This window comes from Labeo rohita, chromosome 23 (genome assembly GCF_022985175.1).
Source record: "Labeo rohita strain BAU-BD-2019 chromosome 23, IGBB_LRoh.1.0, whole genome shotgun sequence".
NCBI lineage: Eukaryota > Metazoa > Chordata > Actinopteri > Cypriniformes > Cyprinidae > Labeo > Labeo rohita.
Genome location: NC_066891.1, coordinates 2,473,098 through 2,489,544, shown reverse-complemented (window position 1 = coordinate 2,489,544; position 16,447 = coordinate 2,473,098). Strand labels below are relative to the sequence as shown.

Sequence of the window (16,447 nt, the reverse complement as noted above, 5' to 3'; positions counted from 1 at the left end):
AGGGTGAGTAAATGATCATTTCCAGGTGCACTGTTCCTTTAAATCAGTATCTCGTTCTTCCTCGTTTGACTGTATATTGTAAATAGAGAATAATTTTGTCCAGTTTACTCCTTAATTGCCAAGTTTTTTCCGTCATGCACTTTATGTATTTAGAGATGGGATTTCGTTTCGAGTTTGGAAGTTCGGTCACAAGTTGTGTGTATATTCACACACAAACACACGTGCAGTTCACCTACACACACTAAGTAGAGGTTTGTTCCATTTCATGCTCAGTATTTTGCACGTGTTTCAGTCAGACTGTGCTTTGAATATTAATAAATTTTAATGTAAGTTTTTTGGGGCTAAACGTCGTGCTTCTCATTTACACAGTGTTTTTTGTCTGTAGCCTTTGATGTCATGATTCCGTTACATTTAAATATTTGAATGTTTCCTGTCAGTTAAACTGGAAATTCCGAAACACACTTTAATGAATTCAAAACTTTATTCTAAACTCATGATAGTGACAGTTGAAACAATTCCTGGATTTATGGCAAAAGTAACATGTTTTTACTGGATGTGAAGGATGTTTTGATCTGGTGGAGGTTTCAGGCTCTTTCTTCAGTGTCTTCTGCTTTATCTGAAGGACAAAAACATTAGACTTTTAGTTCAGTTTGCATGTATGAACACAGGCGGGATAGAAAGAACTGCAGTACAAACAAACTACAGTGAAGAATCATGTACAGATGAGAAACGATAATGTCACTCACTCACCGCATGAACGGGTATGAGGAACTGAGAAAGAGAGAGAATGACATGCAGTTTCTGTTTAACATGCTCAAACTTCAGCAGAAAATGTTTCTTATACCTAACACATTTATTTATATATACACTACCGTTCAAAAGTTTGGGGTCAGTAAGACTTGTAATAGTCTTTAAAGAAGTCTCTTATGCTCATCAAGGCTGCATTTATTTGATTAAAAATATAGAAAAAAAACAGTAATATTGCAAAATGTTTTTACAATATAAAATAATGTTTTTTATTTTAACATACTTTAAAATAGAATTTATTCCTGTGATGAAAAGCTGAATTTTTATCAGCTGTTACTCCAGTCTTAAGTGTCACATGATCCTTCAGAAATCATTCTAATATGCGGATTTATTATTTGAATGATCATTGTTGGATAATATCAACAGTTGTGCTGCCAAATATTTTTTGGAACCTGTAATTTTTTTTTTTTCAGGATTCTTTCATGAATAACAAGTTTAAAAAGTACAGTGTTTATTCAAAATATAAATATTTTATAACAATGTAAATTATTTATTATTAACTTTTAATAAACTTTTAATTATTAACTTAATACATCCTTGGTGAATAAAAGTATTAATTTCTTTAAAAAAAAAAAAAAAGAAACAATAAAAATGTACTGACCCCAAACTTTTGAACGGTAGTGTATATACACACATATATATATACATACATAAAACCAGTCAAAAGTTTTTGAACAGTAAGATTGTTTTTATTAGTCTTTTCTGTTCACCAAGCCTGCATTTATTTAATCCAAAGTACAGCAAAAACAGTAAAATTTGTGATATATTTTGTGTTATTTTTTTTTTTTTTTTTTTTAAATAACTGCTTTCTATTTAAATATATTTTAAAATGTAATTTATTCCTGTGATTTTAAAGCTGAATTTTAGCATCATTACTCTAGTCATAAGTGTCATGATCCTTCAGAAATCATTCTAATATTCTGATTTGCTGCACAAAGAACATTTAAGAAACATCAGACAAATCTTACTGTTCAAAAACTTTTGACTGGTATAATATAATATAATACATAATGTAACAATGTCATGTAATGTCATGTAATGTCATGTAATGTCATGTAATGTAATATAATATAATGTAAATCATTTTATTTTTATAACCTGGTCCACATAGGTAAGTTGACTGAAAAAATGTAAAATAGATTTAGATAAAGAGTAGAGTTGTTAATTCACTATTAACTCACCTTTTGGTTTCACTGCGAGCTTCGGCAAATTTGTGTCTGATCATAAAACTTGCCAAAGCATCTGCCACCTGAAAAATGCACAAAAAGTAAGTATTGCATTAAAACACATGCAATAAGAATAATAAAATCATCTGTGCAAAATTAATATTTATACAGATTAATGACTGGGTTCATTTATTCAAAAATACAGTAAAACCAGTAAATATTATTACAGTTTAAACTAGCTGTTTTCTATGTGAATACATGTAATAATGTAATTTATTCTTGTGATCAAAGCTGAATTTTCAGCATCATTACTCCAGTCTTCAGTGTCACACGATCCTTTATTAATCATTCGAATATGCTGATTTGCTGCTGAACAAACATTTCTGACTATTAGCAATGTTGCTGCCAAATATTTTTGTGGAAACTGGGATAGATTTTATTTTTCAGGATTCACAGATGAATAGAAAGTTCAAAGACCAGCGTTAGTTTGAAATAGAAATCTTTTCTAACATTGTAAGTGATTTTATCATCACTTTTGATCAATTTAATGCATCCTTGCTCTATAGAAGTGTACATTTCTTAGAAGAAAACAAATGATCGCAAGCTTTTGAATAGAAATGTACATATGATACAGTCTTACTTTATCTGGGGTGTCCTCATGCACTGCATGTCCACAAGGGGGCAGCACCTGCATCATGAATTTACCTACAGAAGCCATAGAAAAGAATAAATAGAAAATAGCATACTAGGATTTTACTTTTTCTGCCATTATTCAGGTGTAAACACTGTTGGTCACATAACGTGTTCTTTTTTTTTTCAGTACAAGTCAGGTGAACCAATCGCAGTCATTCATGATTATAGGATGAGGCTTCTTTAAAATTCATATAGACTGCTGGGACAGATTTCAGTGTTGTGTCTGTTTGAACTGATTGTGCAGCTCAGTGCGTGACTGGTCTCACAGGATCTAGTTATTGATCAGACTCACCCTGCATCTGTCCAATGGTCAGGTCTCTGTCCAGTCGATCAATGCCTGAACACAGGACACGTTTTGCGTTAAACTGACAGCAATTTTGTTTTGTTTGTGTGTTTAGATTGTTTCGTAAACAGAGGATTACTACTATGTGTTTCAGATGAGTGCTTTGATTGGCCCGTGTCTCTTGCCTGCCAGCAGTAGGAGTTTTGGGACATTGCAGGACAGGAAGAGGTTCGATATCCCTCTGAACCAGCCGTCCCAGTATTTCTCTGCTTTAGACAGGTCGATTCTCCAGCTGTACACACTGCACGGCTGAAACACACACACACAGTCATGCGCTCAGCTGGTTTCATGCACTGTTTGTATACTTGCACACAGAGAGGTCAAAGGTTAACAAACATTAAATATGACTGTTTGTGGCCAATTACTGTATTTCAGTTGTTATGGAAGACCATTCCACCACACAAGAATCAATTCATGCTTTAGTTCAAGCATAATTATGAGATCAGTCATAATTAGGAGTCAAAATTATTAGATAAAAAGTCATAGAAATTAAAAATTTAAATACCAAGTCAATAGTAAGTCAATACTGATTTACCAAATAAATATTAAATATGACATTAAAAAGTCTAAATTATAAAATGTCATGAATGAATTGCAATTATGAATTAAAAAACTGAAAAAAATAGAGTAAACAGTCAGAATTGAGAAAAAGTCAAAATTATGACACTAATTGAGATAACAAAAAAAAAAATCAAAATTATGACATTAAAAAATGTACACAAAATTTGAGTTTAAAAATTCATAATTATGAGAAATTGAAATTATGACATGAAGTTAAAATTGAGATTTTGAGATTAAAAATTTACAAAAATTAAAGTGTAAACAAAAGTCATAACTGAATCGAAATTCTGACAGTTGCAATTATAAAATAGTCAATGTTTAAATGTCAATTATGACATTTAAAAACTGAAATTGACAATATTACATTGAGTGTAAAGTTTAAATTGAGAGAAGTCAACATTATGAGATAAAAAAAAAAAATTGTAAACAAGTGTAAACAGTTATAACTGAGTCAACATTTATGAGAGTTGTAATTATGAGATTTTAAAATTTAAATTGACAAAATTGAGTATAAAATTGAAATTGAGAAGTCAAAATTCTGACCGTTGTAATTATGAGATTTTAAAACTGAAATTGACAAAATTAGTGAAAAAATATGACATGCTAACTAATAAATATGAGATAGTCGAAATGATCAAATAATCAAAATGATGAGTTTAAACAGTCAGAAAATTGTTATTATGATCATGCTGTGAGAATGAGGATTATGTCAGTTTCAACATTGTTTGTTTTTTCTAATGTGGCAGAAATGGGCTTCCATACATCTGCATTAATTTGCATAATTCAATAATTTGTGATAATGTGTATATTATATACTAATTATGTATATAGAGGAAGCACGGCACCGTAACATTCATATACCATGGTGTTTACATGCTACAAGAGTAGCACAGTATTACCATGGTACATATCCAGACTGCCAGTGTTTGTTATGTTGAAGATTAGAGGAGCTCTACCTCTGCTGACGTGCTGCTCTCTGCTTTATCCGTCACGTAGTTGAGATCGTAAAACTCCTCGTGACCCTCGGCCACGCTCTCAGTCACCGGACTCACCGGCTCGGCCGAATCGCCTTCATCCACCTCACACCTGAGACAAACACACGCTCATTCACTGAGACAAAATGAATGTGATGATGAAGAATAAATGTGTGGTCAGATCATACCGTCTCACTTGTCCCACCATTGACACTTTAGCAGATTCAAGGTTTCTGATCTGTCCACTTTTTACACTGCAATGAGAAAAGAAACACATGTTCGAGGAGGTTTTAATACTTAATACTTTTATTCATCAAGGATGCATTAAATTGATTAAAAGTGACAGTAAAGGCATTATAATGTTACAAAGATTTCAAATAAATGCTGTTTTTCTATTCTTCTGTGAGTCCTGAAAAATAAAATATAGCACTGTTTCCACAAAAATATTGGGTGGTGCAACTGTTTTCAACATTGATAATAATCAGAAATGTTTCTTGAGCAGCAAATCAGCATATTAGAATGATTTCCGAAGGACCATGTGACACTGAAGTAATGATGCTGAAAATTCAGATCTGATCACAGATACAAAATTATATTTGAACAGATATTCACATTGAAAACAGCTGTTTTAAATTGTAATAATATTTTACTATTTTACAGCATTTTTAAATCAAATAAATGCAGCCTTTTAAAGCAGAAAAAAAGTTTCAAAAGCATTTTAAAAAATGTCCTACCTTAACTTCTGAACAATAGTGTACCTCATTTACGTTTATTTTCTGTCTTTGCTGACAAAAATGTAAAACCCATGACAGTAGTAATTGAGATGAAGTTAAAGTTGACATACCAAGTCCTAATTACGAGATAAGTCCTAATTATTATATAAAATCAGCTAATTATGACAAAATTGAAACCTAGCGTACTAAATCTTTATTATAGGTTAATATTATGACATACTAAGCTGTAACTGAAAAAAAGTCATATTTATAAGATAAAAAGTTGAGATCAAAATTAAGTCGAGACAAGTCGTAATTATGATGTAAAATATAATAATTAATAAGTTAAGTTAATAATAAATTGAAATTATGATATAAAATGGCCTAATTATGACAAAATACAATTATGACATAAAATTGAAACCTAGCATACTAGTCATAATAGATTCACAAAAGAAAGTGAATGTATTTTGTCATAATTTATAAAGAATCTGTTTTTAAATAGTGCTTTATTCCAGAAACCTGGATTAAACCAGGATTAAAAAGGACCTAGATTAAGCCGTTTTTATCAATTTTGTTGTGTGTTACGTTCAGTTCCGATCAGATAAGAGTCTCTAAAATAGGAAGTGTTATCTGCACATTGACCTCCATTCGATGGCGTGATCGATGGATTTGAAGGATTTGGGTCGTCCTCTCAGAAAGTTCTGCATGCTGTGCAAGACGTCCATGGCACTGCCTGCGTAAAACAAACAACATAATCATCAATATTTCTACATGGTCCTTGACCCAATTCTAAATCCTAAGGATTTAAAGATAAATCCTTTAGTCCCACAAGAGCTGGGCTGTAGGACTATTAGTGTCTGCATTTTACTAAGTTTAACTTGACAGTCAGAAATATATTAATATATTACTTAATGTAAAGATAGTACTACTACTACTAATAAAAAATACTATTAAAACAATGTTTAAGGAATATTTACCAGAAAAAAAATATTTACCAGAATTTATTCACCAGAAAATTTTAAATATACAACACAGTATTTCTGAAAAAAAGAAAGAAATAGCCTTTATCAAATATAATTATCCTTTTTAAGTTCATTAGACATGCTTTTAATTATTAAAATGTGATGAAACGATTAAAACAGAATCCAGAAAATTGATAAAAAACATAGAGACTCACAAACAAAACTGAGTTTGAGAAAAATAATAAAACGTAGTTTAAAGGGCCTTAAAAACGTACTTTTTGTTAAACTTTTAATAAATTGCTGTCATAAAATAAATGTCATACTAATGTCATACACTTATAAATGTCATAATATAAGTGGTTGTTGTGAAATAAAATGACTATATCATGAAATAAGATTTGGCTTTATCCTTTAAGCTAGTTGTTCACCATAATCCTGTGTAGTGGCACTGGCATGTGATTATTATTATTTTATTTTTATTTTTTAAAGGGGAGATGAAATGCTTTGTTTCAATAGATAAAATAACTATGATTTCCATTTGGATCATCTGTTATTCAATTACTTTTCCTGTTGTTTTGTGTTTTTTTCATAGAATTGGTTCAATAGTACACTGAAAACCCTAATAAGTTAATTGGACTAAATTGATTGAGTAAACTCGTTGCCTCAATTTAATTGAGTAATGGAATCTTCCAAAACTTGCATATTTAAGTTTATTTAACTTGGCGGTTTTGTAGACTGTACTTAAATCATTCAGTTCAACAAACTTAGCCCTTATTTAATGTACTTAAACGATTTTGTTCACTTGGTATTCATTTTTTTAAGTGTACTTGTATATTTAAGTTAACTCAACATGAAAATGTAACTTAAAACTGTTAAACAATGTTCTTATATTTGACTGCAAGTCATGTCAGTAGTAGCACAACAAAAAACAAACAAAAAAAGCTCATAAAATGGTTATTGATAGTTAATAAAGATAAATAAAATTGAGTTGTTACCATTGTTGTGATTCACAAGCTGAATGTTGAAGTCTGTGTGTGACTCACGCACATTACTCCAAATATTAAAAGATTATATAAAAGCAGTTAAAAGCTTCTTATAGTGTTTATATAAAAAAAAAAAAAAGTAAAATTGTAAAATCATTAATCAGCATGAAAAACACTCATGATTTAATTACCTAAAAAACCTAATGATTTAATTAGAACATAGATCACCTTCTAAAAGCAATCTATTTATTACTTTTCTTTCTTTGAAATCAAAGAACTCTGATTTCATGCTGCATTGTTGCAACAACAGAAAGAAAACTATAATAATATAAACAAAGTTCCAAGTGCCCAACCAAAAGTAACACTATTCACTATAATGGTGAGTATTTAAAAAAAAAAAAAAAAACCTTTTCAGGAAAATCAACATTAATTTATGAAGTCAGCTTATGTGATGTTCTCTCAAATATTTCAGTTGTACTGAAAATGCAACATTCAAGATGACTTTTGAAAATTATTTTTTTTCAAACGATTAATCATGATTTTGAGCTCACAACACTTGAAATCTTAAGTTTATGCATTTTGATAGTAAATAAGTTAAATGAACTCATATTTTTAAGTAATAGGTCCAAAATGCAAAATTTTAAGTAATGTTTAGTCAACATTACTTGATTGTATAAGTAAAGACAGCATTAGGGTTTACAGTGTAGTATTGTGATTTATTTATTTATTTATTTATTTATTTATTTATTTATTTATTCATTTATTTTTTAGTCAGGTATCGTGTCAAAGTCAAAATTTTGGTATCGTGACAACACTACTTACTATCCTGTTGAACTTGCTTTAAATTCTACACTCTTATATTGTGTCATTTTGGGTGTTAATTATAAGGCAGTTTGGAAAAAGACAGTCCTAACAAGTTGACCATGTTTTTTTTGTTAATAAAAACAGATAATTTTGTTACATCAGTGCAGGCATTTTGACTGTGACGCTGGTTCATATTGACAGATGATGCTGTGTTTCTCACCCTCCACTACGTCGATGGCCACCAGTCCGACCACAGAGGGCAGCAGCGCTCCACTGGCCGCGTGCACCGCGATGGCTCCGCCCATATTATGACCCACCAGGATGATTGAGGGCGGGATCTCGCCGTACGTCGCTCGCACCACATTGGCTACGTCTCTGTGAGCAGAGGAGGTGATTGGTCAGATCTGAATAGTACAGCCTGGTAATGAGATCTGTGTGTGTGTGTGTGTGTTTTACCTGGACATGGTTTGTGTGGAAAGGTCATCAGCGTGCCGGACTTGAGTAGCTCCTGTTTGTGATTATACTAGTGAGATCAGTGCACACGGGTAACAGGTTAAACATTAAAATAAAGTTAGATGTATGAGCTCACCATGACCCCTGAGATCCATGGCCAAAACCCGACAAGTGACTCGGCTGGTCATCGCTGCCTGTTGAGGAGAAACTCAGAATTTAGAAAATGTGTTAAAATACATCATCAGGGTTACTTTTTTTTATCTGGTAGCAGAAAAAACCTACATTTCAGATGTAAAATGGAATCTGCAAATATTTTAATGTAATATACAATTAAAAAACAAACAAAACACAACAAAAGTATTAAAATTGTAACTAAAATTGAAATGGAAATGGAGATAAAAACTATATAATAAAAACTAATTGTATTATTAGTTTATAATATTATAAAAATATTGTAAAAAAAACTAATAAAAATGACAAAAACAACAAAATTACTAAAATGTTAACTAAAATTTAAATGAAAATTTAAAATAGAAAGGCAGTCTAAATCTAATTTAAAAAATCCTTATAAAAATGTCAAACACAAAACAATTCCAAAACATAATTTAAAATGAAAATAGAAAATAAAAACTTTCAAAATATTGTAAAAAAAAAAAAAAAACTAATAGAAATGATGAAAAACGCAACGAAATTACTAAAATGTTAACTAAAATTAAAATATAAAATATAAAGACAAAGTCTAAATCTAAATGTTTTTTAAAAAATAACTAATAAAAATGTCAAATGTGACTTCTAAAACATAATTTAAAATACAAAATAAAAACTAAGAAAAAAAAAAAAATATATATATATATATATATATGTTTTGTTTTGTTTTGTTTTGTTTATTGAACTTTTTCTGGTGCAAAGCTTAAACCAATATGTATAACAAACAAATTATTCTAATTCAAAATATATATAAAAAAAAACCTAATAAAAAAATTACAAAAACACAACAAAATTACTAAAACATATGACTAAAATAACTAAAATCAAAATGATAACATAAAATAGAAAATGTCAAAAACACATCTAAAGTATTAACATATTAAAAGGAAAATGTCAAATACAAAAACTTCAAAATATTATTAAAAAAACTAATAAAAATGACAAAAACGCAACAAAATAACTACAATGCTAACTAAAATTAAAATTAAAATATAAAACACAAAAACAGCCCAAATCAAAATGGTTTTTAAAAGCAATAATAAAAATTTCAAACACACACACACAAAAAAAAAATTCTACAACATAATTTAAAATGAAAATGGAAAATACAAAATAAAAACTAATTCAAAATATATATACACTACCGTTCAAAAGTTTGGGGTCAGTACATTTTTATTGTTTCTTTCTTTTTTTTTTTTTTAAGAAATTATAGTAATACTTTTATTCACCAAGGATGTATTAAGTTAATAATTAAAAGTTTATTAAAAGTTAATAATAAATAATTTACATTGTTATAAAATATTTATATTTTGAATAAACACTGTACTTTTTAAACTTGTTATTCATGAAAGAATCCTAAAAAAAAAAAAATTACAGGTTCCAAAAAATATTTGGCAGCACAACTGTTGATATTATCCAACACTGATCATTCTAATAATAAATCCGCATATTAGAATGATTTCTGAAGGATCATGTGACACTTAAGACTGGAGTAACAGCTGATAAAAATTCAGCTTTACATCACAGGAATAAATTCTATTTTAAAGTATGTTAAAATAAAAAACATTATTTTATATTGTAAAAACATTTTGCAATATTACTGTTTTTTTTCTATATTTTTAATCAAATAAATGCAGCCTTGATGAGCATAAGAGACTTCTTTAAAGACTATTACAAGTCTTACTGACCCCAAACTTTTGAACGGTAGTGTATATAAAAAAACTAATAGTAATGACAAAAAAATAACAAAATTACTAAAATGTTAAATTAAAATTAAAACTAAGTATAAAAGCAAAAACTATTTCAAAACATTAAAAAACCTATAATTGTACACTGCTTTGTTGGTGTATTTAATAATGCTACGTTCTAATCAGAGGCACTGATGCATTTTATTTGCTCAAAAGTGACTCTGTGTGACGTCTCTGTTCTAAATCAAGATATAGTTTATGTTATAGGAGTGTGTGTTTATACCGTAAAAACAGCCCAGGACAGAGCCGAATGTCCTCCTCCGTGAAGCAGAACCAGCAGTGGACCGTCCTGACCGCTTTTATACACCCGAAACACGTGCAAACACACCTCAGTCAAGGAATAATACTCATACACACATCTGTTATTACACACACAAAGTGCACCTGTGATCTCAGATCTCACACAAAGAGCCGTGTGTGTGTGAAGGATATATCCTTAGTCTCTCCTGACCCGATGACCACGTCGTCCATCATTTCAAAGTATTCGCTCCAGGACACAGGAGAGTAATCTCTCTTAGTGCTCACGCCGTGACTGAAACACACACAGACAAAGAGATTTCAGTCCCAGACGCTTTCCAGTCCAATCGCATTAAACTTTCAAAGCAGCCTTCAGGTTATTAATGGAAGAGACTCAATACATTATAATACAATATTTCAGTGTTTCCAATTTTTACTTGGAAAATTATTCAAAGAAATGGCAAATGACACATTGAATATAAAGTGAAATTTTGATGTAGAAAGACTGAAATAGTATGAAGCTACATTTTATGTAGTGTTAATCTGTAGTGTTTAAAGAAATTAATACTTTTATTCAGCAAGGATGCATTAAATTGATCAAAAGTGACAGTTAAAGACATTAATAATGTTACAGAATAATGTTACATCACATTTACCACAAAAATATTGGCCAGCACAGCTGTTTTTAACATTGATAATAATCAGAAATGTTTCTTGAGCAACAATTCAGCATATTAGAATGATTTCTGAAGATCATGTGACACAAGACTGGAATAATGATGATGAAAATTCAGCTTTGATCACAGGAATAAATTATATTTTACAATATATTCATATAGAAAACATCTATTTTAAATTGCAAAAATATTACAGAATTTTTAATATATATTTTCTATCAAATAAATGCAGTTTTGGTGTCTTCTTTCAAAGCATTACAATTTTGAACAGTATTGTACAGTAAGCCAAGCATCACTATTATTTAAGTATAAAATATTAAAGTTCAGTGTGTAACTCATTCTTCACTGTTTGTATTCCGAATATGAATGATTAAAAAAATAAAAATGACAAAAAAAAGTTAACTAACATTAAAATGGAAATGAAAATTACCAAATTTAGAGAAACATAGAAAAAAAAACTAATATAAATGACAAAAACACAACAAAATTACTAAAATGGTAAATAAAATTGAATGAAAATATAAAATTCAAAAACAGTCTAAATCAAAATACTTATTAAAAAACAGTAACTAATATGAATGTCAAACAGTTAACTTCTAAAACATAATTTAAAATTAAAATGGAAAATACAAAATAAAAACTAATTCAAAATATAAGCAAAATTAATTTTATATAAATATATATAACCCCCCCCCCCCATTAAAATATTAACTAAAATTAAACTATAAAATACAAATTTCAAAATATATTTAAAAAATAATAAAAATGTCAAAAATACAACAAAATAACTAAAAGGTGAGCTAATATTAAAATGGAAATGGAAAATACCAAATAAAAACTAAATCAAAATACTGTTTAAAAAAAGTAATATAAATGACAAAAACTCAACAAAATTACTAAAATGTTAACTAAAATGAAAATTAAAATACAAAATACAAAATCAAAGTCTAAATCAAAATGTTTTTAAATACAATAACTAATAAAAATGTCAAACATGTAATTTCAATTTTAAAAACTATTTAAAATTAAAATAGAAAATAGAAAATAATTTAAAATAAAAAAAATAATAAAAGTGACAAAAACACAACAAAATTACTCAAACAAAATACTAAAATAACTAAAATCAAAATGATAACAAAATACTAAAATAAATCTATTTTTTTAAAAAATATTTATAAAAAAACCCCCAGAAAATGTCAAAAACACAACAAAAGTATTAAAATGTTAACTAAAATTAAAATAAAAATGTAAAATACAAATTCAAAATATTGTAAAAACAAACAAACAAAAACAAAAAACAAAACACAACAAAATTACTTAAATTAAATTTAAAATATATTATACAAAACCATTGATTAAAAAAAACAATAACTAATATAAATGTCAAACACTTAAAATTCTAAAACATAACTTAATATGAAAATGGAAAAAAAGTATTAAAAGCTAAGAAAAAAAGACAAAAACAACATAGTATGTTTTACAAGAAAATATTGCAGCATTACCATTTTGAACAGTAGTGCAAGTCAAGCATCACTATTATTTAAGTATAAAATATTGAAGTTCAGTGTGTAAATCATCACTGTTTGTGTTCCAGATATGAATGATTTCTTAAATAATACAGATCTGAGTTGAGTTTCTTCATTTACTTTATTAAGCATTTGGGCTTATGACACTAAAATATGTATAAAGCAACTGTCTATTTGATTGGAAACTTTAATCAACAGAAGTGAACTGAGAAACATTAATTTGTGTTATTCAAATTCCAGTTCAGATGCATGTTTGCTTTTGCTGCTTCTGTTTTTTTTTAAATAGATTTTGAGTTCATTTAGGGATTTTAAGCATTTAAACACAAGCAAAACCCCTGCTGGTTATTTATGACTGGTTATTAATCTTTAGTTAGAGTAAAAACAAATGCAAGATTGCATGTGCTAAAAAAAAACAAACAAAAAAAAAACCAGATAAATTATTTAATGCTCATGGATGGTTTTCCAGCTCAGTTATGTTTAATTTAAATATCATCTTTGTCTCAGAGATGCTTCTCTGAGATGTAAATAATGCTTAAGGAGAAATAAACAAACACACATCAGTTAGCAGTAGCTGTATGAAAATAAAGCTATAAAAGAAAATGAACATTTAATGAGAAGTCTTTAAGCCAGGTGGGATTTCTAGAGTCTTTTTCTCAAAATAAAACCCTAACCCTAAGAAACAGGAAAAACAATTAAGATCTCATTTGTAATTTAACAATTGCTGGAAAATTATCCATAAACTGTATTTTAGTCTACTATATAAGCAACATTTAAGGCATCTGTGTTATAGCTTTCCCTTCAATTTTGAATTAAACTTTTTTTTGAATTTTTTTTTTTGAATTTTAAATTTTAATTTTGAAATTTTGTAATTGTTCCGTTAAACTTTTGACAACCAAAAGTGGCCAAATATGTCTTTTATTTTATTTTATTATTATCTTATTATTATTTATTTATTTATTTATTATTTTTTTTTAAAATACAGCAGTTCATACCAGTTGAGGTCCATTAAATAACATAAATAACATAACAAATATGACTTTTGATTGTATTAATATTATAGTAAATGCTAAAATTAACAATAACTGAGATTATTAAATGTTTTAGATTATGTTTATGGTTATTAAATGTTAACTAGAAATTAGAAATTATAGAAATTATTACATTTTATATATATATAATTGTTCTTTTTTTGCAAAAGAACAATCAACAATATTTTCATTATTTTTTTAATGTTTTGCATTTAAAAGGAATTATGTTTGCATTTACTTTCAGATAAAGAATCCACACTTGCTGTATTTTCTTAATAAATTATAGAAATTATTAAAATATATATAATATAATGTAATATAATATAATATAATATATTTATTATATTTTATTTTTTTGCAAAATAACAATCAACAATATTTTTATTATTTTTTTAATGTTTTGCATTGAAAAAGGAATTTTGTTTGCATTTACTTTCAGATAAAGGATTTTTTTTTTTTTTTTTTTTTGCAAAAGAACAAGCAACAATTGATTGTTTTGTTTGTTTTTGTTTTTTTTTTTCAAATGTTTTGCATTTAAAAAGTAATTTTGTTTGCATTTTCTTTCTTTTCAAAATGAAACCTGTATTGATATTTTGTCATCTTTTTCTCATTTCTGGTTCTGTAGAGCCTCTTTCTTGCAGAGTCTAATTAAACACACACCTGAATCGACTAATTAAGTTTTTACTTGTTAAAAACTTAAAATTTAAAACCTAAAACCTTAAAACTTAAAACCTATTAAGGTTTTACTTGTTAATTACAGACAAGTGTGTCTGATGTAAACTCTGCAGGAACGAGTGTGATTTAAATGTCCAAACACTAATTGGGTTCACAAAAGCAGGTGAATCTTACTTCTCTGTGTCGAAGCTTTCCTCCCACATGCTGTTGGCCGAGGCGTCGGTGCCGATGGTCGGGTCAGAGCTCAGGTGCGAGGAGCGACTCTCAGCGGACGAGCGCTCGGAGGCCATGAGAGAGACAGACAGAGGGAGAGAGAGACGAAGACTGAACGCACGGCCAGACTCACAGAGTTAAAGAGCACTGACGCTCAGCACTCGAACCGACAGCAGACAGATGGAGCCGACAGCTGATCGGGCCGCAACGCTCACAGTCAGGTGTTTTTGTGAGGAGAGAGATTGATAGATTGAGTTTAATATCTCAGATGTTTCTCCTAAATAGCTTAAAGGATTAAATGCATAGCAAATACTCCTGCTTCATTCAAGATTTCAAACTGTGCTCAGATTTGCTAAAAATGCCAAAAAGTCAGAGATATCAATATGAGATCAAGCATTTCTCATCAAACTCTCTCAAGATCAATAATCTGAGCTGCTCTTCAGTCATTTTGTAACTATATACTCTTACTGTATGGCTTATATGAACTATTGACTATTTTGTGTCTAGTTTTAGGATGAATTTTAGCATAAATATCTTAGAGAAAGAGTATATATAATATGTATGTATTGTTATATTATACACTTAACTTTTGCCATACACATGTATTTAAAAGTATGTTAACATATATTAATATAATGTGCATTGTATGACAACTATAAAATGAAATTTAAAAACAATTATAAAATGTATGTATGCAATGCACATATTTATATATTGTAACATTTCATTTACAAAATTATATTTTTAAAATTATAATTTTATTATATAACTTTATTTGTACAACAATTATAATATGCAATTTTATAAACAATTATAAAAAGTGTGTACCAGTCAAAAGTTTTTGGGAGGTAAGATTTTTAATGTTTTTTTTTAAACTCACCAAGCCTGCATTTATTTGATTCAAAGTACAGCAAAAACTGTATACATTTTAAAAATATTTTTACTTTTTAAAATAACTGTTTTCTATTTGAATATATTTTACATTTTAATTTATTCTTGTGATTTCAAAGCTGAATTTTTAGCATCATTACTCCAGTTGCATGATCCTTTAGAAATCACTCAAATATTATGATTTGCTGCTCAAAAACATTTATTATTTTAATTATGTTGAAAACAGCTGAGTAGAAAGTTTTTCTTTTTTTTCAATAAATAGAAAATTCAGAAAAAGAGCATTTCTGAAATTTGTAACATTATAAATGTCTTTATCATCAATTGGTCAATTTAAAGCATCCTTGCTAATTAAAAGTATTAATTTCTATAATTTCTTTCCAAAAAAAAAAAAAAAAAGAAAAAGAAAAAGAAAAATTATACTGACTTCAAGTTTCAAGCTAAATGATATAGTGTATAATGATACAAAAGCTTTTTATTTCAAATAAATGCTGATTTTTGGATTTTTCTATTTATCAAAGAACCCTGAAAAAAATGTACTCAACTGTTTTAAATATTTATAATAATATTAATAATTGTTTTTTTTTTGTTTTTTGAGCAGCAAATCAGCATATTAGAATGATTTATGAAGGATCATGTGACACTGAAGACTGGAGAAATGATGCTGAAAAATCAGCTTTGACCACAGAAATAAATTACATTTTAAAATGTATTCAAATAGAAAGCAGTTATTTTAAATAGTAAAAATATTTCACAGTATTACTGCTTTTGCTGTATTTTGGATCA

The 16,447-nt window shown here is 28.2% G+C and overlaps 1 protein-coding gene across 1 annotated transcript; it reads right to left on the bottom strand.

Annotated features, from left to right (window-relative positions):
• Positions 1–462: 462 nt before the first annotated feature.
• LOC127154538 (protein phosphatase methylesterase 1-like) lies at positions 463–14,875 on the bottom strand. The gene is made up of 15 exons (XM_051096136.1): positions 14,735–14,875; positions 10,850–10,949; positions 10,641–10,733; positions 8,599–8,656; positions 8,466–8,517; positions 8,230–8,384; positions 5,903–5,993; positions 4,733–4,798; positions 4,527–4,656; positions 3,135–3,258; positions 2,959–3,003; positions 2,614–2,678; positions 1,989–2,056; positions 751–771; positions 463–616 (listed from the first exon to the last, which is right to left on the bottom strand). Exons 1-15 carry the CDS (start codon positions 14,848–14,850, stop codon positions 613–615), a joined length of 1,188 nt encoding a protein of 395 aa, XP_050952093.1. The 5' UTR covers positions 14,851–14,875; the 3' UTR covers positions 463–612.
• Positions 14,876–16,447: the final 1,572 nt, after the last annotated feature.